This window comes from Sciurus carolinensis, chromosome 3, assembly GCF_902686445.1.
Source record: "Sciurus carolinensis chromosome 3, mSciCar1.2, whole genome shotgun sequence".
In the NCBI taxonomy this organism is placed as follows: domain Eukaryota; kingdom Metazoa; phylum Chordata; class Mammalia; order Rodentia; family Sciuridae; genus Sciurus; species Sciurus carolinensis.
Genome location: NC_062215.1, coordinates 30389877 through 30413071, shown reverse-complemented (window position 1 = coordinate 30413071; position 23195 = coordinate 30389877). Strand labels below are relative to the sequence as shown.

At 44.4% G+C, this 23195-nt stretch overlaps 1 protein-coding gene across 3 annotated transcripts in view; it reads right to left on the bottom strand.

Moving 5' to 3' along the window:
* Positions 1-260: 260 nt before the first annotated feature.
* Positions 261-23195, bottom strand: part of Hlf (HLF transcription factor, PAR bZIP family member) — a 53712-nt gene continuing 30777 nt past the window's right edge. For 2 of the 3 annotated variants that reach the window (XM_047544985.1, XM_047544984.1), the window contains 2 exons: positions 9395-9615; positions 261-4650 (listed from right to left, as the gene is read on the bottom strand). In XM_047544985.1, coding sequence (XP_047400941.1) covers positions 4432-4650; positions 9395-9615 — 440 coding nt within the window. In that variant the 3' untranslated portion in view covers positions 261-4431. The remainder of the gene's footprint in view (positions 4651-9394; positions 9616-23195) is intronic. The other variant, XM_047544986.1, reaches the window with a different exon arrangement.

Below are 23195 nucleotides of genomic sequence, written 5' to 3'. Positions count from 1 at the left end.
CCTAACCTCCAATTTCCTCTTCTGTAAACAGGGGTAACAACTGTCCCTACTTCATAGAGTTGATATGGGAGTAAATAAAATATTTCATGTGTGTAGAACAGCCTCTGGTTCATAATTACCCAATAAATGTTAATTTCTTACTAATTATATGGTATTATCATTTTATCATCTATGTAATTAGTCTCTGTAAATGGTCTCTTGGTTATGGAGGTGCAAACAGAACCAATTGCTGGGCCAACTGTTAACAAAAATACATGAAAGAAAGGAAAAATTCAAAGTTTATTAAACATTAAGAATAACAGACAGATAAAGGTTTGGACTAAACAGCATAAATACCACCAATATCCTGGTGTACAATTAAACTAACCTCATGTTAACTTGTACCTGTTTAACAGATGCGATCTTTGTGGTGTTGCCAAAAAGATAATGGGTAATTGTCATTTGGTAAGGTGCTCAAAAATGAAAGATTTTACATCTTGACTTATGTATACACACATGCACACACACACACTCCCCTGTATACACCTGGTCTCCTGCAAAATGCACTGGATTTGGTTGCTAAATCCAATTCATCAGGACCTAAGATAAAGTTTTGCTCATTTTTAGAAACATTAATTTTAGCCAACATCCACAGGAGAACTGGTCTCACCAGTGGGGAGTGCCTAGGAGCCCTCAGCAGGAAGTGGGCATGTTGAGTCCAGAAGGTGTCCACCACATGGAGGGCACAACACATCTCAGTCACCTGCAGGGGTGACTGAGCCCAGTGTGCCAAGCAGGCTGCTGTTTTGGCATCTCACTAATTAACTGATAGAGTGTGAATTTTCCTAAAAGGAACATAAGGGGAAAATTAGGTGAAGTACTAGAAAATCCAAAGTCAACTTTGCATTTTACAGAAGGTCTGTTGTTTCACCCTGGGGTAAGGCGGAGGGTGCCGCTTAAAATTCTCCTGGATTCTTCTGACTCTAGACTTTCTGAATGTACATGTAGAATTATGAGTTCCCAGACACAACCAGAGGGTTAGAAGGAACCTCTGGGTTCTTATACAGCTTCTCATTCACCCAATGCCAGAATCCCATCCATATTCTCCTTCTCTTCAAACAAAAGGTCCTGCTTGGAGGGATGACTCAAAGGAAACCTGTGTAGTTAGACCAAGCAGCCTAGCACAACCTTACCTCATGGGATTTCTGAATGGTCCAAAGTGACCACATTCTCAAGGTAGCGAGCAGAGATAGGCTGATTATTTCTTTGCCTTTTTTTGGAAAATCTAATCAAAAGAAACAATGAGGTGACCTTATCAGGAAGTTCTGAGCCACTCATCCCAAATTGCATCTAAATGATGTTGGCGTGATGTGACTTGTATTCATTTTTAATGGCCAAGTCATTAATCTCTGAAAGATGCTTAGGATGAAAAGGTGAAAAATGACAACAGGAACTCTCATAGTAGCTGCAATCTGCAAGTGCTCATTTGACCCTGGATCCAAGTCACTCATAGTCAGACTGTGGCTTCCCACTCCATTTAGCAAAGACTGTCTTACTTACTAGTTAATTGCCCTGGACAGACAGGCAGCCAATCCAGGAGTGTGTGTGTGTGTGTGTGTGTGTGTGTGTGTGTGTGTTTGTTGACAATGACCTGCATATAAGGCACCTGTACAGACTCCAAAATGTTTAATGTTTTAAGACGAGGTAGGTGTCTGAAACCTCTCCTGGCCCAAAAGAAGAATACATTTTGATATGATTATTTTATTTCTTCTGCAGAAAACATCTGTGATGCTCATTTGATACAAACAATCTAATTCCAAGAAAGACCAGTGTGCAAACATTTTTTTCAGCAGACGATCCACAGCACAGCCCTTCAGCTTCTGCACTTAAAGGTGTAACTTGTCTGTCTTTAATGTTGGCTCTCATTTAAGAAGTCTGCAGTTAGCCTCTTCATATGTAAAAAGGTCAATTCTGTGTTCACTTGTGGCTCTTACTGAGTTTCTTTACTCAGTAATACTTAAGATTGCCAAAGATTTTGTTGGTTATTATTAGTAATTTTCCTAAATAATGTATTTTAGTTCCAAGACTCCCCCACCCCCTGCCATGCTCTGTGGTTTGGAACAAAATGGGTACCCAGTAGAAATATCCTACTGGCCACATTTCCCAAATCTGTGACACAACTGGAGAGAAGCAGTCCTGATGCACAGAGAAGGAGACCACCAGATAGTTAAAGAATTAAGATACCTTGGAGGCAGGACACTAGAAAGCTCCCGTTGATGGAAGGGGATTTTAATCTAGCACAAAATGTTTCTTTGCAATAACAGCAGAATCTCTTGACATTATACAACTTAGTGAAACAGAAGGACAATCATCGTTAAAGTCAAAACATCTATCCGATTACAAGCCATACACATAGCACGGATGTCAATCTTACACTGCATGAGATGCATAGGCCAGAAGAGGAGAACAAGATCGTTTGGGGCACCGTCAGCAAATGCTCCATTCCAGGAATTCAGAATTTTGAAGTGAACATTTTTGTGGCAGATGCTTTTCCTAAAAAACACTGTATCATCCAATAAATATTTGACTAAAATCCATTTTGTGCTTTTGGGTGATGTTAACTGACTTCTTTCTGAGACCTAATAAGAAACAAGAAAGCATCGGAGCAGGATTCGTCACGCTGCACCTCGATTCTGTCATAAAATTTTAATTTAAAGCAGAAAACATGCTGATGTGTCAATAATAGGCTTAAAATATTAAAGACTTCAAAAACCCCAAAGCGCTTCTTCTCTGTACAGCATCGGTGAATATATATCTTTGCTATATAATTTTAAAACATGGAATACTTTTCTCTTTTCTATATATAATATATGTCTTCCAAAATACATTGTCAGTATTTATATCTGAAAAATACTGTACAAAAAAAAGAACTTCCTATAATTACTCTGTATAAACATTAAACAATTTAATAATCTCTCCTTTTGGTCTGTAGTAAACATTTAAATCGATTGGATGAACCACAGTTTGCAACACCATCCCCTTCTGAGATACGCCAGTGTCTTTTACATTCATTTTTCAGAAGTCCACTTTATAAGAGCACATACGTTCAAAAGCAAACAGAGAATAAGAAACAGAAGCTCCAGAATCCTGAATTGATGAGGCATTAAAAAATGATACCGTGAGGATAGAGGGTCTTACAAAACATGAACTTATTAACTGAATCAACTGATTTAAAAAAAAAAAAAAACAGCAAAAGAGAATTCACAAAAATATGTATATTACCAAAAAAAAAAAAAAATGGGAAAACTGAATCTTAAGTACTTGAATTGTTTTGAATATCAACAGGGATATGGAAAAAGTTAACTAGAAAAGTGGGAGTGGGGTGGGCGTGGGGGAAGGGAGACAATGAAACTAAATGTCAATGCCACAGGCTATTCCAAGATGCATTTTTGGCTCATGTACTGATCCATCTACCCCTCATTTTTAGACCTCCCCATTACCCTCTGCTTCCCTATCCTGGGGATGTTCTGGTCATGCTCAAATGCATTATTTTAATTTCTGTTTTTTAAAAGACAGTGAAAATCTTAGGTAGGGAAAAATATCCTACGTCCACTAGTAATACTCAGGCAGCATGCTCTAGCGTACAATAGGATTATTGCTTTAGGTACAGACAGTGCAAAAACACACTCTGTGTTCTATAATAGTACTCTTACTTATCTGGGGCTGGTAGAATTAAAAGGAAACTTAGTAAATAGCAGGAAGTAAATATGGGATCTAACAAATCTAAACAGCACTTTAAATTTTGAAGACAATTACCACCAAAACTGAAAAAATAAAAAAAAATGAAAGCAACCTATAAAGGACTAGAGCTGCGTGTGTAGTGCTAAGTGACTGTGTGCACCATGGTAGCATGGCAACTTATGGATTAAACAAAAACAAGAGTGTGGACTCTTGAGAACTGAGATCCACGATTTGACCAGGGCCCTTCTTAGTGAATCCCAGTGAAGTCCCGGAAGAGCAGGTAAGCTGGAACATGAAGCAAGGAGGCAAGGGCGGCAGTGGAAAAGGATGGGGAGGGAAACCCACAAGAGGTCTCCAAAGTCTAGTCAAAACATGGCACCTTTCTTTGTTCAAACTAAAAGACGATGAGAGGGCCATCTGAAAATGGCAAGTGCAAAGGAACACACACACACACACAGTTGACCACACACATGAGCACAAGCATACGTACGCCCATACTCCCAAACGCGCGCGCGCGCGCACACACACGCGCGCGCACACACACACACACACACACACACACACACACACAGATGCACACCAAAATGTGAGTCAGTTGTGTTTATGCCTCTGGTAAAGTGCTGATGTCAGAAAGGTTGGTTTGGGTGTGGTGCTATCAGACAGGAAACAAGCTGTCCATCTATTCAAAAGCCAGCCCACAAAAATGCCAGCCTACAGGGGCCCGTGCCTGGCCTCGTACTTGGCAAGTATGTTCTTGCATTTGCCCAGCTCCTTCCTCAAGTCAGCCACCTCCTGGCGGAGGGCCGAGTTCTCCTTCTCAAGGAACGAAGCCCGGATGGCAATCTGGTTCTCCTTCAGCCGCCGGGCATCGCGGGAGCGCTTGGCCGCCATGTTGTTCTTTCTGCGCCTTGCCCAGTATTTGTCATCCTGCTCATTAGTTACAGAAGGAAAAAAGAAACAAGATATTAGATTTCAGCAATGCGGAGTGTCAACCAGGGTGCTGGCAGCCTCTCAGGTCGTGCTGAGACACCAGCCCAGGTTCTTAACTTGTGTCTCCTTCCTCTGCAGTTTCTGCACATCTGAGAGAAGGGTCCGTGGGCCATGGCTTCCTTCCTGGATCAAGGACCAACTTGTCACAACAGGTTCCTATTCTCTTTGCCCAACAGATCATGTGCTCAATGAGGTAGACATCAGAGCTGGAATGAAAGCAAATGACTTGCCTCTCACCCTAAACTGCATTCCAAAATTCTTTACTGTCTTGGCTGAAGTCTTTAGGAACCTTCTTTTCTTCCATGGGTACTCATATGCTTTTTTGCGGTAAATTGGTGTAATATTTTTGGAAGGCACTTTAGCAACATCTCTTAACTGTTGCCATGCATATACTATTGATCTAGCAATTCCACTTCTAGAATTTCATCCTGCTGGAATGTCCATGTGTGTGCACAGAGACACGAGTCCAGAATTGTTACTGCAGCATTGTTTGTAAAGGGAAAAATGGGAAAAACTAATTATCTGTAGGAGATTTACTACATTATGATAGTCACAGGGATACTCTATAGCTATTAAAAATAATGATCCAGCTGAACTGAGAAGACGTTCATGATATACTCCAGTGTGGGTGGAACCAATGACAACCTGCTGATAAATATGTATGATTTCATCCTGGCTTGATTAAAAAATTGTAACATAATATATTCATAGAAAGAGGATTAGAAGGATTTATACCAAGCTATAAAAGTGGTACCACTAAAAAGTGACTGTAGAGAAAGGCAAAGGAGAGAGGTAGAATCTTTCACTTTTTATGTCTTTCTGAACTATAAGAATATTATATAATGGGCATGTAGACTTTGGTGGCTGAAAATGGAAAATTTTTTAAAAAGTCCTTTGTCCTGCCATTAACCGAGGTACTCATATCAGTGGCTAACATTTAAATAACTTACTTTAATTTCCTGTGTAGCTGTATTTTAGGCCCCAGATGCCCTGGGTAAAATTTAGCTGGTCAATGTGAAAACAGACTCTCCTTTTCCCCCAACAAAAAAAGGAAAAGCTTCTGAGGAAGACTAAGAACTGTGAATCTTCTCTGAGACCTTCCTAATTCATTGATGGTGCCACCTGATCAATTTTGCAACTGATTTTTCTTAACCATTTGCAATAGCAAAACCCCTCTGTCCTACCTGTGCATGCCACTCAGAATATGTGGGTGAGGAGGTCAGTCCTTACCCTACCCCTGGATCCCAAGGGACAGCTGGCATTGGAGGAGGTCATCACAGTTGGGACCAAGGCTGCCAGGGAAGTCCAAGATCAGTCGTCTTTCCCCAGATCTACCTGCCCCCTCAGTAGACATTCACACTATGCAGAGTGAGAGGGAAAGTGTGTCCTGTCTACTGATCACCAGCCAGCACTGTCATCTTACTTATAAAGCACCCCTAGCTTTCATACATTTCATAATAATATGTAATAGGATGAAAACATTATCTTCATGATAGCTGGTACCAGAATTCTTCTTAGGGAGGAGGCTGCCCACTGAAGGATACCCAAAGAGCAAACTTGGGCAGGTGTGCTAAGGTTGCTGGTAGAATCTGTTAGTTGTGCTTCTGGAAGGGAGTTGGAGGAGATGGAAGAAAGGGAGAGAGGCTGGGAAGAGGCAGGAGAGCTAGTAACATCACAGGGGTGGGAGGCTCAAAGCATATTTGCCACAGTGAGCCTCCAGTTCTGATGGAGGTTGTTTGTGTCACTTGGATATAGGACCCTGTTCCAACCACTTAGAAGTGTTGGTAACCACACTGGTCAACGTGCCTGGGAGTGCAGCTTCCAAGAACATTCCGAAGAGGAGCTGACTCAGGATGGATCAGAACCTAGACACAGGGAACAGGAGCTCAGGGGGTGAGTGAGGGTAGGACAAGCCCCTAGAATCTGTGTGGCAAGAGAGGGATGGGGGAAGGTACTGCCATAGGCCATGGACTTGCTGGTCTGTGACAAACCTACCAGGTCACAGGGAGTTACCTGCTGAGCTCAGGGTAACAACCAGCTTCTCTGCCTCTACATAGGGCTCTTCTAAAGTGCTTTCATTTCTAGCCTCACCTGTCCACACATGTAGATGAGCTAGCAAAGGAAGAGTAAATGTCTCTGGGAGGGGAGCTTGGAACAGGGGTAGAACAACGGATGCAGAAGGTAGGAATGACAAAGACCAAGCATCCCAGCCTGGAAAAACCAGCTCACTCCGCTTTGTCATTACAGAGTGGTTGTGAGAGGGGAAAGTAGGGTCTTGAGTGGGGCCGATAACCTGGCATGACAACCCCTTCTTCCAACCTCCTTGAGGCTGATGCCATTTGGATACTCAGTTGTTCGTACCAGCAAAGACCTGCACATCCATGATCCTTCTCACAGGTTGGCATTCTTTTTTTGTAGCAGACTAGAAATTTCATGAGGTGAGGAACAATGTCAGTATTGGCTCACCTTGGTATCCCCACCCTGATACAGGGTTTGGCACACACTAGCAGTTGAAAAATATTTGTCAGGTAAATGAATGGGCCCTTAAAATATTAAGAAATTAAGATGAATAAACTGATTTTTCAGAAATTTAGAAATTAGAAATACCAGTATGTCATCCCTTAATTCTCCCAGGGAGTTCATGCTAACCCAAATGAATGGCTCAAGAGAAGAAAAACAGGAAATGAGGAGTAGGGAAGAACAGTGTTGGTGGGCATCCTTCACCACTCATCATCCAGTGCTGGTGCTATGAACACCTTCCCACCCACCCAGCTCAGTCCTCTGTGCTGGAGGGAGAATATGTTACAATTCTTCCTGCGTCACACCAGTGCTTGGTTTGTGGCTTCAGGCTTCATCCACAACTGGAAAAACAAAAAAGCAAACAAAAAAAAAAACCCAAAAACCCAAGGGCACATGGCAAGAGCATGTTCCTGCCCATGACCAGGTCATGAACAGTTCAGGCTGGACCATGACAGCTGTAATATGTATAATTCCAGTACAGTTTCACATGGCCTCTTAGTTGCTAAGGTTACCTGGATTATTAAAGAATCTTGCTCTTTGCTTTGAACATGTAAATTTGGAGACTCTGTGAAAGTCTGGGTGGAAGTTCTAGCAAGTATTAAGCAGCATCCTTTCAAACTGTCCTCCAATCAAGAGAAGATCCACACTGAACGGGCTCCCTGGTTTAGGATAAGATATGAGACTCTGAAATACACCTCAAATCAATCAGATCACTAAGAACCATACAGGCATCCAACTGAGAGAGGGTGCCAACTTGTCCTGGATCTAATCCCATGGCACCTGGTCTTACCTCATCCAGTCTATCAGTGCCTGACTAGTTTAGATTTTCTGACTTTTTAGCACACACTTTCCTTTTTTGACTTTCACGGTGACATATTTTGCTTTGTCACCCAAGGGCCCTTGCTGTAGCCTTTGTCAGGCTAACATGCTGCGGTGACCTTTCTGGAAATGAGACAACCTGGGAGCTGGCCTTACTCTAAAAGTAGAGTTAACCTCAGTTCCCCTTTATGCTTCTCCATTTCTTCAACTGCAAATTGCTAACTCTGGACTAATAGATCTCTAAGGTCCCCTTCATCCTCGACATTTTCCCATTCTGCAGCAGTTAAGGTAATCTCAGATATGTGGATGACAGCAGTGATTTAGATCTGCTGGGTACTTCTTACTGTGTTCATCCTAGATACGAAAAGTAGTAGGAACTGGTGTACATCAGACAACATCCAAACTTCCATTTTCCCAGACCAGGAGAGGCTACACATGAGCCACATTTAGGTTTGAGAAATGGGAATCAGATGTTAGAAAGTTACTAATTAAGCATGGTTCCAGAGCCTTGACTATGTACAATCATATCTCCATTGTCCTTAGGATTGGAAAGAAGACTAAATACAAAAAAGTTCTATGAAATGGCTAATTAAAAACGGTTCCATGTTGGCATGATTTTGGAAAGAATTCTCATCCTAAAGTATTGCTAAATGTGTGAGATCGATTTTGTTTCAAGTTGTATTTGACTTCCTAAGGTAAATCGACTTCCCCTTACAAATAACGTGTCCCATTCAAGATATCAAAGAAACCCAATCCAGAATTAGCCTTTGGTTGAGATGCTCAAGTGATCACCCCTTGCAACTCAAAGTGAAGGTGACATGTAAATAGTGTATGAAGGAGTCTCTCTATCAACTTCATTCACATTACACACCCTGGTCACACCAGGTTGGCAATGGGAAGGGAGGTTCTATCTCTGGCTGTTAATCTGCAATGCCTTCTGGGAAGTGGTAGTGGCTATCCACAAATTCCCCAAAGGGCAATGGTTGGAGGACTCTGAGGTCTTGCTACCCTTCCCAAGGGATTTTCTTTCTCTTTCCAACCCTGGGTTATTTCATGGTTTTCTGTGCAGATGGTAGCAAGTGTCTTTCCTTCCTAGACTTAACATCACTCTGACATTTTACTGTTTCCCCTTATTTCTGTACAGTGTCCAGACATGAAATCATCTTTCAGAAGACACCCAGAGAGGAAGCAGTAGGCCAAGAAGCTACAAGCCAAGAAACCAGATCAGAAACCCAGAGCTCTTCGTTCATTAGCTTATATGAGCTTCTTGGGGGTCACCCCTTGGTATTTGCCTCTCAGTCCCACTTTCCATTTGCCCAAAGCCTGATTACCAGTTCCAATTTACCTTCAGATCATCAGGGATGAAGACTTTGCGAGCTTTCTTAATCATGGGCTGTGGCTTCAGTTCTTCCTCAGAGAACTTGCGTTTGCGAGGATCAAACATTTCCTGGCCAGGGATGCTGGAGAGGGCAAGATCTGCCGGGTCTGGCTCATAACCCACCGGGACCTGGATGGTGTCAGGATCGATGGGACTTGGCGTATTGCGGTTTGCTGGCAACAGCTGACCTGCAACAACATGGGAGTTTAAATTCATGAACACTGCAGGTAGACCCAGCAGACTGCTACTTATGATACACCAGGATGAGTGACAAGAGTCACTCATGTATCCAATTGATACATGACCCTGGAGTCATTTGTCTTACTCATCTTCACCATGTTTCTGAGAACACAGCAGGATAAATGTAGACTTCACTCATGTCACATCAGGCAAAAATGAAGACACACAAGTACATGTTCACACATTAGACAGGGAGAAACTCAGTGCAAAAAACATTCTTTCTTTCCTATTGCACATTCACGTAGCACCAAGGTTGTGTTAGATGGGCTGCAGGCTGCAGTCGACAGGACAGTGTGGTGTTCATCTGAAAGGTATTTTCCAGGTGAGTTCTGAGGACAGACCAGTAATTAACCAGTTAAGACAGAGTGTAGGTGCTGAGATGGACATAAGTTTCCTGTGCTTCTGGCGTGTGGGAGATGGTAAAGTGTCGCCATGGGGATTGGGGAGTGCATTGTGGAGATGAGACTTGGCATAGCTGCATCTTGTGACAGCGACTGGCGAAATAAGATCTTTCAGGAACAAAGACAAGACAGAGGTTTGCATTTTTTTGGAGGAACTGCGAATGGTCTCCGCGAAGAAGAGATGGAGCAGGGAGGGCATGTATGCAAGAGATGTGGCCACCAGCAAGGTGGGCAGTGAGGACATTATAGAAGGGCCTGAATGTCACTGGAGAATTCTGGGTAGTAAAGAGAGCTGCAGTTTGGGGAGCAGACTCAAGCAGTGTAGTGAAGGAACTGAAGCGGGCAGCACTGGAGACAGATCAGAGACCAACCTGCCGCCATAAAGCACGCACACATTAATCGTGGCAGTGGAGACGGCGGGAAGCGGGCAAGTTCAAACATACTTAACAAATTAGAGGGGACACAATGGAGACGATCTAACCTCCACTCGATGGTTCTACAGGCTAAACCACTGAAATGCACAAACATCCCCAGAACAATGGGCTTATTGTGTTTTTGAAGATGTCTTACTGGTGAAAGTGAACTTAATCACAGACCAAAATGTTTATGCTGGGAGCTCTGAATCTTAACTTCTAGTTTCACCTGAATTTTACAATTGCTTCTTTCACGCCCAGAAAATAAATGAGAGGACACAGCTTGGCTGTTTGGCTCATCTCCTCTTCGTCCTCACTGCCAATGGTAGTTCAATGTGTGAAATATCCTTCAGGTTTCATTAAAAGCTACCCCAGGTTGGAGCATGAAGCCATTGGCTTGGATTCTAGCAAAACTGTGAAACCGTGCTTGTCTGTTTTTTGGAAGGGCTTGGTGGGAAGCTTGCAAAATGAGTGCTCTGGGTGACCTTTCAGGTCCCTACTCTGCTTTGAGCTATTTGTAGCCGGCTTGCCAAAGAGGAAGAGATGGGCCTTGAGGCTTTGGCAGGGGGTGGGGATTTCTCATTAGCCAAGCTGCAGCTCCGCTCCAGCTTCTGGAGACTGCTGGGTTCTGTGCTGGATGGTGTCAAGCCAGATTTGCTCTTGTGCTGCTTGACATTGCCTCAGAAAATGAACCACATCTCAGTCAAACAGGGGTTTTATTCTCCTTTAAAAACTCTCTTTGAGCTTAACAATAAAACTACCCAACACTCCCTCACTACAACCCCCCACAGGCAGGTGCACCCTTCCTTCCCCTACCTTCTCAAAGGATCTGTTAATTCTTCCCAAATCCAATTCTCCAAGTGATTTCAAGTTCCTCCTTAATACTTCAGTATAGTATTTTTAGGTTATATTAAGTATTCTTAAGCTTTACACACACACACACACACACACACACACACACACACACCACACACCACGTGGTCACATTTTATCTCCACCCAGTTCCTCCCCATGGCACCAATTCAATGTTCAGCTTTCACAAAGAGCATTCCTCGGTTTTTGGTGCTCTTCTGAGATGCTAGACTCTGACAGTCATTTGTGGTCATTCTAACCAGCACTTTTCCCACTCAGGTAATTCCTTCTTCGCATTCTTTCTTTCTAGCCCTTTCCTCCAGGGGAAGCAGGTCAGCCCTGCATGCAGAATGGAGAAGACCTGACTGGACCACAGTCTAGGTAAACGGCTTCCCCAGTAGCAAATGGCAGATGGCAAAGGGCCACGAAACAAAGCCAAGGTCTTTTTCTCCCCTCAGAGACTCTCCTGCCATCTTATTTGTCCCTATTTTCTGTGGAATTAATTCTGTTGGACTCATTTTCCCCCTTTATTCCAAAATGTGAATAGTGTCATTGAGATGCAGGGAGAGGAACTTTTGTTAATTGTTTCTGACACTTTTGTGGATTTAAAGCATTTTCATATATAAAAACCGTAGGTTTAAGAATGTATCATTACATTAACTTTTTATATTCTCAAAAACGTTCCCTGCAAAATTTCAAGCACCGAAATGAATCAAGAAAACCAAAGTCCCAGATCTTTCTAGTCTCCTGTCTCCCAGTTCCTGTCATGTCTCTTCTCAGAGGTGACCACCCTCAACCACTTGGTGTGAACCTTGGTTTTTAAACATGAGTGGTTTAAGCCAAGTAGGATTATACTATCCACACATCTTACAGTTCTTTTTCAATATACCAACCTACCAAATGCAAGTTCCCACAGCAGTACAAATCAATTACCTTGCTCTTTTTCAAGGATGAGCAGAATTCCATAGTTTGGACATAAAACTTGATCTAATCATTCCCCAACTGATGGATTTTTAAAGTATATATTATTATAGTAGAGATTCCTAGAAGTGAGACTGCTCACACAAAAGGCATGTATATTTTTTACATTTCTAAATGCACTGCCCCATTGTGCTCCAAAAACGTCATACCTACTTATTCTTGCACCAACATAGGAGAGTACACTCTTCCTACCCCTAAGTATTAATTTTTAAAATGTTCCAAATCGGATATGCACAAGTATCTATTAGTTTTAATTTCTCTGGTTAACAGTGACACTGACCATCTCGCAGGGTTATTGGGTATTTACTCCTTCACAGTCTGCTGTTTCTTCATGTTTTTTGCCACTTTTTAATTGGGTCTTGTTTATTCATTTTTAAGAATAATTTTATAGACTATGGATATAATCTTCTCGTCTGTTTCAACTATAACAAATATTTTCTCTCATGTTGTTTTTTGTGTTCTAACTTTGCAGATGGGTTTTTCACTATTGGGAGATTCTACATCAAAATGTATTACTACATTGAAATCTTTTGTGACTTCTAACTCCTACTTTCTCTATCCCCAAATCATATTTTATACACATACATACACGTGTCTGTCTGTATATAGTGCTATACTTTTGTATACTACACCTGTACCTGGCTTATATTATTAGAGTTTTAAGTCACCTGGAATTTATTTTGGTGTATAGCACAAGCAAGGAACATCAGTTACTTAATGTTTTCCAAACTTCCTATGATAATGATATTAACAAGGTCTGATATTTGACGAGGTAAGTTCTGCCTTCTTCATTGTCCATTTTAGGAAATGCCTTTAGGTATAGATAGATGGATAGATAGATAGATAGATACATACATACATACATACAGACAGACAGACAGACATATATACATACATACACACACACACACACACTTCTAGTAAGTTTTTTTTTCTTTTTTTATTTCTACTCATTGTACACAAATGGGGTATAACTTTTGTTTCTCTGGTTGTACATGAAGTAGAGTCACACCATTTGTGTAATCATACATGTACATAGGGTAATGATGTTGGTCTCATTCTATTATCTTTCCTTCCCCCCACCGCCTCCCACTCCTCATTTTCCTGTATACAATTCATCTTGTCTCCATTCTTGCCTACCTCCCTTGTTATGTATCATCATCTACTTATCAGAGAAAGTTTCAGAATATATTTGCTAAGTTATATTTAAAGTTATTATTCAGCTTTTTGAATTAAGGTTGCAAGAGAGCCACAGGTTAATTTGGGGACAACTATCTTTAAAAACATCAAATATACTCCCAGTATGTTCTTCATTTTTATACTTTGGGTCTTCTTTTTTTTCATTTATCAGTTCTGTTTTTTATTTTCTTCATTTTAACTTTTCACATTTTTTTGTTAGGTTTATCCCTAAAACATTTTATAGAGTTGTTACTGGTGTAAATACCCTTATTTCCTAATTGGCTATTAAGTATATAAGAAGCTACTGGTTTTAAGAGGCTGGGCTTATGTCCAGTCACTTGATTCGGTTATTAGATCTAATAGTTCCAACAGTTCTAACTTTTCTTAGTTTTTTGGTGAATAATCTTACTATCTACCTCTAGGGACAGTTGTGGCTTCTTAATATTTATAATTCCTACTTTCCTTTTCAAAATTTTCAATCTCACTGCATTAGCTAGGCTTTGTAAGATATGAGGAGAAAGAGGCTCTGAGGAGTAAGAGGCTCTGAGACTAGTGACTCCTGCTTGCCCCAGACTTCAATGGACAATGCTTCAAATGCCTCACAGGAAGCTTTATTCTAGAATCCTAGTAGATACGGTTGGACAAGTTAAGGCAGTTCCGCCCCTCCTGCCTTATTATATTGAAATAATGTATTACGTTTTCTCAAATGCTTTTTTAGCATCTGTTAAGATTACCATGTGGTTTTTCTTCTGTTTTGGTTAAGCTCGAGCTTGGTATTTTCCAGGACTTTATTTGAAATATCCCTAGTTAAACCAACAAAATCTACCCAGTTATACACACTCTGCAATCTCGCGGACATTATTTTCTTCTTCTAAAAGCATCTTGATGAAAGTCACTTCCAGAAGGGCTAAGGAGGATTTCTGGAGGAAAGGGTGGAACAAAGAGCTTAAAGAAATCTGGAAAGAGATTAGAAGGTACCTTCAAACCCAAAGCAGGTCTCCACACTGTCACTGACTAGGTTGGACTAAATTCCAAAGAGTACAACTGAAAATAGGAGGTTCCTATTGCTTTCATACTTCAATAGGAACTTAGTAGCTCATGTTCAATTAGCTGATTAGGTAACAGTCGTCCGTGAATGGGGACAGCCGCAATCTGTATTCCCTCTTCTCAGGTTGATGTTTTTGTTTCTGTTTTTTTAAATTTATGACTGCATCAAAGTAATAAATTATAGTTTTACTCATTACTCAATCCTCAAGGCTAATTACAACCCTTCTGATGTTCTCCTTATTCAGGCATTTGAATAAACAAAGCATTAGATTTGCAGTAGTCACGTCAAAATGGATACCGTAGTCCAGTGTTTATCACTGATTAGCATTAATAGGCTGGATATTATCCTGTCAAGAGGGGCTGATAAAAGGGAAAATGGTTTTTATTCTGGCCAGAGGTTTCCCTTTAGAATTGATGGGTGAAATCCCTGTGATTCAAAATTTGTTGCCAGATCATTCTCTCCTGCCTATCTCTCCCCTCCTCCCCATCATCAGTTTGGTTATTTGCTTGTCACGATCTCTGGGGCCACAGAAGGTCATAACATGGGTTTGAAATAGCACCTGTTACCCTCTTGGCGCCCCCAGATTTCAGAAGAAAATCACCATCAGGGCTCCTACCCTGGTTGCTTCAGCATAAAATGTCCCTGCCTCTGAAAACATCTTTAAAAGGCCAGGAGCCCATGGGCACACTGGTGCACACCTGTAATCCCAGTGGCTTGGGAGGCTGGGGCAGGAAGATTGCAAGTCCAAAGTCAGCCTCAGCAACTTAGCAAGGCCCTAAGCAACTTAGGGAGACCCTGTCTCAAAGTGAAAAACAAAAACAAATGCAAAAAATGGGGCTGGGGATATAGCTCAGTTGATAGAGTGCTTGCCTTGCATGCATAAGGCCCTGGGTTCAATCCCCAGTACCACAAAAAAAAAAAAAAAAAAAGGTGGGGTGCTGGGGATGTGGCTCAGTGGTTAAGCACCTATGGGTTCAATCTCTGGTACCAAAACAAAAAAGACAATTAGCAATTAGCATAGAGACTAGCGCCCAACAGAAACAATAAAGAATGCTCACATGTATATCGAGAATAAAAAAACCTCACAAGAACATCCTGAGGATGTAGGCTTTCTGTACTGTGAGGCCAGATCAGGGGTGTCTATTCCGATAGCAGAGAACAGTTTTTTTATCTCATACGACGAGCACTTTGCAAAGGCATCTGTGTCCTGATGACCAAGGTCTCATCCACATCCCATCCTGTGTGATCCTACAGTCTCAGAAGAGCCTATTTCCCTACCGCTTGAATCTGGACTGGCCTCCTGCACTGTTGCACTGGCCAACAGAATGTGGCAGGAGTGACCAAAAGTCAGTCACAGCGCTGGAACTAAAGAACCTCCACGAGTTTCTGCCAATCCTCTGTAGCATGTCTGTCACCGCCATACACTTGCCTGGTGTAGCCTGCTGCCTGGCGTAGCCTGCTGGAGGAAGAAGACGTGTGTAGCGAGTCAACCTAGGTCAGCTAGATCACCTTCTCCCTGGATGTGTGAGTCCAGCCAAGGTCAGAGCAGCTGACTGACACAGTCGTTACAGACAAGAGAACAACGAACGCTAATTGTAGATGCTCTTGAATTTTTGTAATTGTTAAACATTCTCTTCGCAATGGATGACTAACCCATGAGCTGTGAGCTCCAGTGTATGGTGGGATGTTTACAATCACATTTACATTATGGCAGAATTGAAATTTGTACACTTAAGCTGCAAAGTGAGTCATACTTGGGCTTGAATTCTGATTCTGCCACTTGTACATTATACACTTGAGTATCTATGAATAAAAGAATCAAAAAGAAGTGCCCCTCCAAATCCTAACAAAATCAGTTTGGGGGAAAGCACTGATTTTCCCCTTGTATCTTTGCATTGCAGTTTCCTCATATGCAAAAGAAGATTACCACACCCGCCTCGCTGTGTTGTGTGAGAAATGAATGTACATAAAGTGCTTAGCACAATGCCTAGTACCTGATAGTGCTCAGTGCATGGTCTATATATAAACAAATGCAAAATACAGACACAATGATCAGAGAGACTTCAAAATACACACTACGCCCCTTGTCTAAGCCGGCACATCCCTCCTCTGACCACATACCCCTGTCTTCCCTCCTTCCATGTACATCCCTATAGTGCTACAGAGCTGCCAGAAGATATTCTACAAATGCAGACCCGTGCAGGCTGCTTCCCGAGTCAAGCCTTCAAAAGCATTCCTGTGGCACATGTGATAACATTCCAGGTTCCACAGTGGCCTTCTTCTGCTCCTCACACGGCCCGAGTGTGACCCTTCCTGGCCTTGGTACTTAGCATTCTCTGGACTGACAACATTCTTCCTCCTGTCCTCTGCCTCCATGGTCCTTTTGCATCATGAAGATGCCAACTCTAATGACATCTCCTCCAGTTCTCTGCTGTTCTACCTCCCACTTACTGCCAATCAAACACATTTTATTTCCTTTACAGTATTTATCTCCCTCCACAATGATTTTTTTCTGTTTGTTTGACATTCTGGACAGGCTCCCTCCACATGCACTAGAAGCTCCAGGGAACAGGGACCTTGGTCTTATTTGCTGCTGCAACCCCAACTTCTAGATGGAGCCTGCACGAAGGAGACAGTACCAGTTACTGAGTGACCAAACACAAATACCCTCAACATCCTAACAGGGACTGTCTTTTCTTCCTATTTTCTGTATTTTTTCACTTATTTTTTTCCTCACTTATTTTTCAAATAAACAGAAATGAGTATCTTCATTTTCAAAATCAGAAGATAAAAAATTGTTTAAAAAAATGGATCTGGCTTCACTTTGCAAATGTACATTCCTGCAGACTGTGCTAGATGCTGCTGAGAGAAGACCATTCAAACTCCTAGGAAGGAAGAAGAGGAGGGAGGACCAAAGAGATGGAGGAAGTAGGGTAGAGGAAGAAAAAGAGAGGAAAAGGAAGAATAAAGTGCATGGTCTGCTGTAGGTGACTGCCTGACCTACCCTGGGATACAACTGAGGGACCCGCCTGGCCCTGGCCTAGAGGCTCCACCTCCAAGAGGCCACAGCAGCTGTTGTCCCTTGATGTGTCAATGCCAGAGTGTGCCGGGTGGCAGGGAGTGAGAGGGAGGAAAGGAAGAGGGAGCAAGGAACTGAGGAACCAAAGAAGGAATGCTAGAAGGAGTGAAAGAAGGAATAAAGAGAGGGAACACCAAAGGAAAGAAAGGCTGGAAGGCAGGGGAAGGAAGAAGGAGAAAGAACAGATAGAAAAGGCTGAGGCTAAGGTTAAACTGGAAATGGTCCTTCTGAACCCAGCAGCTAGGAACCTGTCACAACTTTGACGTTTCCTCCTAAGTGTCCTGAGCATTATATGGTTGATATGCTGATTTTTAAGTCAAAAATCTCTCTCACTCCATAACCACACACACACACACACACACACACACACACACACACACACATGCACAACTCTGTGCCACGTTCAGACATGGTACCCGGCCAGTGCTCAGTCTCGGACCACAGAACAAATACACGGGAAGGCCCACTGTAAAGACGCCTTTGATCTTAAAGGCTCTTCTCCAACAGCTCTCTTCGCAGAAGAGGAACAGGCTGTCAGCAGAAATAAGGGTAAAACACGGCGCTGAAACACCAGCTCAAGCCTGACACCGGGAAGGGAGCCTGTTACCATTTACTGTAAAGGTGGATGTGATGAAGTCCCACGGGAGGCAGGCTCCCGGCCCTCTGAGTAGTCAGTTAGTAGTACTAGTGGGTTAGGGGGTGAAGCCCTTCCTTCCACCAGGCCCTCCCAATCCACCACCTCATTTAATCCTCCCAACTCTCCAGGGGTGGGACTGTTCATCTCCCCATTTTTCAGATGCGGATATAAAGGAATGGAAACAGATGGTTCCAGAAGAGCTCAGAAATGCTGACTCATTAGCCCGAGGTTGCCCAACAGCAGAGGGAGAAACAGAGGCTCACCTTCCAATTGTCTAAATCATTCGAAGGCCATGGGTGGGGCCAGGAAGCCTAACCCTGCCTCAAGAGCAAGTCAGGGACAGTCCTGCATCAGGACCTGGACTCAAGCCTCCTGAACCACCAGCCAGTTCCACACCAGGTCATCATACTGACATCTTAGGAGAGACAGTGGAGGCTCAGAGATGTGAAGTCGCCTGCATCAAGTCACACAGTGGGAAAACAGGGGAGTCGGGTGGAGCTCTGTCTCAAGCCAGGATGCTCCTAACTCGTGCTCTTTCTGTCCCACTTCACTTCCCCCTCAGAGGGGCAGAAAAGGAAGAAAGCGAGGGCTTTCCAAGTCCCTCTTCTCTAGCTCAGCAGGTTCCTGGACAATGGCTGGTCCCCCAAAGACATAGGTACAGCCTCTCATCATGCATAAGAGCCCCCAAGAGGCTGCAGGCAATCAGGCAGCCCATCCTCTGTTCCTCGCTCCCACTCCCTTCTTTGACCTCCTCTCTTCCCCCTGAATGGCAAGCTGTGCCAAGAGCAAGGACACATTTGACAAAGCAACAGCCAACCCACAGGGCCAGGGGTTCTGCCTCTGAGACATTCCACACACCGGTATCTGTCAGGAGCCCCTGGATGCACTGGAGAGCATGCCTCACGAAGGGACGGGGGAGGATTCCTGGCAGAAAGGCCCCAACTACACTCCGTGAACAGGAAGTTGGCTTCAAAGGTCACTTCAAGGGAGTGTTTTAAATCTATAACTTTAAGTTATTAGTAGGCCGATTAATGTTTGGTTTTGGTCTGGGCAAAGAGACAGCTGGAAGGCTGTTCTGAGGCTCCGCTTGGACCTGTCCTGTGGAACCAGCAGAGTCCATCGGAAAACACAGATGAACTCAGAATTCATCAGGGCTGTGCCCACACAGAGCTCTGTGGCCTGGGGCCTTGAGGAGCCCTGTCCCCTCACCTTCCAAGCGGAGGAGACAAAGCTCCCCACTCAGGTTTGGACAGCACGGGGGACGGTCCTCTGGTAGGTCTGCAGCCCAGACTCCCTTGAGTCACACCCTGGTTCCCTTTTTCCTTTTTCTCAGCAAAGCCTGACTGACATCACTAAGCGTGACCTTGTGCCTAGGACAAGCACTTTGCCCTGGGGTTGTGCATCAGTACTCAAAAGGGCCCTGACTTGACTCGGCAGCTTCTAACTTGGCAGGAGCTCGGACAGGATTAACAAGGCCTCTTGTTCCAAGGGTGTTTGTCATTCTGCTCCTTGCCAGGCCTGTCAGCAAAACCTGCCTCCTTGAACCCACTAAGAGGTGAGACCAGAGGCGCTCACAGCCTGTCAGAAGTCAGTTCAATGAGGACAGGAGGGAGGTCAGGCAGGGCATGTGTGGCCCTTCGGTCCTCCCACCATTGCCCTGGAGAAAGGACAACAGAGCTCCCTCTAGCTGCTCTTCCCTGGGTGGAGAACCTCTCCCCAGATACGGAGTGACTAGAGATAGGGCACATGTGGCTCTGTGGCTTTAACACTGGCATCCTCCTTCCCTTTAGTTGTCAAGCACCTCAGGGTGCAGAGAATAGTATGGCCGGAAGGAAACTCACAGTGCCAGAGGTCCTGCACACCAGCATGCGGCTTACTGCAGACCCTGCAACCCCGGGGTCCCCAGAGGTGGTTTGGAAGGTTATGCATGAGAAACAAGAGGCCCTGGAACCCCCCTCACACACCACCGGGCACACCGCCCCTGCCCTTCTGCCCCATACTCCACCCCAACATTTAGAACTCTGCTGAGACAAGATTGTGTCCTGGTTTCCTCTGCACTTGTGGGGAATGGGCAGGGGTGAAAGCTGGGGAATGGCCGGGTGAGTCGGAGAGCCAGAGGCCGGGCGGGTGCTCAGTCCTTCAGCTGTTTTGTGCAGCCACTGTCCCTTCTTAGGGCAGCCCCATCCCATCCCCCTTCAAGGCTGCCAGGGTGACAGGGTGTAATAAAGAAGCCTTTCCAAGCTGTGTGCACAACCCCACATGCTAAAGAGCAAGCCAGAGACACCTGGAGGGGACAGAGCAGAGGCTCAAGTCCCACATTCCCCTGAGCCCTCCGCAGAGCCTGCTGTGTCATGCCAGGTGGCTGCAAGGCCCCCAGCTCTCCACAGAGAGGCTCTGAAGGGGGGGGGGGTCTTCTGTTTTCAGTACCAACATTGGGACTGTATGCCCCCTACCTACAGCCTCATTTTGCCTTCCCAGTGGCCCTGTGAAATGGGCAGGGCCAAACGGGCCTGTTTTACCTATAGAGAAATTGGGCTACTCAACAATTTACCCCTAAGATGGGGTGCCTTCTTCCCAAGCAGGGACACGTGCTTTCCCATACCTGAAGTCTATTTTCAGAAAGTGGCTCCTCCTATTTTCAAGGACAAGCAGGCACCATTTGAATCAGCGCCACCCCGGTCCCCAGAGTCCCTTTAATCTTCTGAGTTGGTGAAAATGTGCAGGCCTCAGTCATTTGAAACCTGCAGCTTTTGAAGTACTGCCATGGCTGGTTATTAAACTATTCTCTTCTGGGCTATGTTAAATTTTGGGTTATGAATCAGAGGACAGAGTGAAGCAGGAGACTAAATAAGTCACTGTGTGGATATTCACTGTGAACCCAGGACCCAACCCGGAACAAAGGGCCCACGCTCTCCCCAGCAACGCCCTTCCCCCTCTCCTGCCACCCAAACCAAACTAAATAAAACAGAGGAAGAAAAACAGGATTGTTTCAAAGTCTGCATTTCCGGCTGAAGATGAACAGGATTCAGGTGTGTGTGCAGTCTGCGGCTTCTCAGGAGATCCACACAGATTCTCCCCTGTACGAGTTTCCAAGTCAGCGCCCAAAAGCAAACATGCTTTTCCAAAGCCTCCCGGCCTTGGCTCCTGGCCAGTGCTCTCTGGCTCTCTTACACCAAAGTTCACAGGGAGTCCTAAACTGGTCTGTAGACTGCTTGTTGGTCACGGCCTCCAGTCTTGCTGCCATTTAAGCCAATGTGCTTGCACCAATGCATCCTCCGACCTCCTGCTGACCACGGGGCTCTTCTGCAGGTCTCCTTGGGCCTGTAAATGATCTGTTTCTCCTATATTGTCTGGCTTTAAACTTTAACCACTTCCTCTCAGGAAGGATGGAGAAATGAGCCAAGGACTGGAATCCAAAGAATCCCCTCCATGCGAACATGGGGGAGATTCCCTGAGCCCCAGTTTGCACACCCATTAAATAATGGGCTGGGCCCACAGAAAAGGCTGCTTCCAGCTCTAGCAAGAAACTGTTTTGGGGGTTCAGTGAAGGATTTCTTTTGTTTCAGGTCCCTGTCACAGGCATCTCATGGGGGGCTTGGAATGCTGCAAGATCTGCTCACCTGGTCTTTCTGCCATGTCCCAACAGAAACACCAGGTTATTCTTCCTGGGACATCTCCACCAGTGCTTCCCATTGCCTCCTGGTCCTAACTCTTTGGTAGTTAAGGACCTCTACAATCAGGTACATTGCTCTTGTCATGGACTCTCAGCTCCGGCCAAATTGGTCTGCCTTGTCTCTGGGCACTCTTGGTTCACATCTTCTCCACCCCTACTTGTTATAACACCCATCAAGGTCTAATTTAAGCCCTTCTCCTCCCAAACTACCTCAGTGATGGTGATGGTCTCTGATAACTTAATGCCCACGCCATTTTCTACCTAGTATATGCCAGCCTAGAACTTATATCAGATTAAGTGATTCTGTAACCTTTAAGCAATTATCTATTCTCAAACTTGATGGAGAATCTTTCCAGGCAAAGGTCAAGCCAATGTCCTGTTACAGATGATGATTAACAAAGGCTTACTGATTAAAACATCCATTTGCATAGCAAACTCTGACTGGGCACCTGCTCTGGACTAGGCTCTGAAACATGTAAATGAAACCTAAGCTCTGGGCACACGTGGCCTGGAGGAGGAGACCTGTTGGCAAAGACCTGACTGGAGTGTGGGGCGCTAAGTGCGATGGAAGAACTCTGCTCAGGAATCCAAGGGTGGGTGTTCAAACGTTGACGGCTAAACCCAGATCTTTGGAGAAAGTGCAGGGACATCAGGAAATGCCTCTCAGGGAATTAGCATCTTGGCCAAGTCTTGAATTGGCCAAGCGAGCATAGGCATGAGGAATGATCAAGGTAGAGGAGACAACATACATGAAGACATAAGCCACCATAAGAGAATCTGTGCACCAGGGAGGTAACTGGGAGTAGTCGATGTAGCTGAAGCTCAGAGGCAAAAAGAAGAGGAGTGTGAGTGCAGACAGCAAAAAAGGATGGCCTCAGATGTCCAGCTTTTACCCTCGAGGGAGTGGAAACCGCTGAGGAAATCAGCAAGGGTTCACTGGAATGACTCATCTCCAGATGACTGCTGTGGCCACTCAGCAGAAGTGGGTTCAGAGGGGAACCAGAATTGGCAAGGGCTCACCCACATCACGGACAAGGGAATGGGTGGATTCCAGAGCCATTCACAAGGTGGGAGCATTCCAAGTCTCAGCCAATCAGCTCCGGGAGAGGAGGAGAGGGCACGATTAGCCTAGACACCTGGACAGGAGGTGAAGTCATCACTGAAGCAGGGAAGCCCTGAGAAGCGAATGCTAGGCCTCCGTGGACTCCTGATGAAGAACAGCTTGGATGACAAGCCTCAGCTTCATGTAGGTATCGCAACTTCAG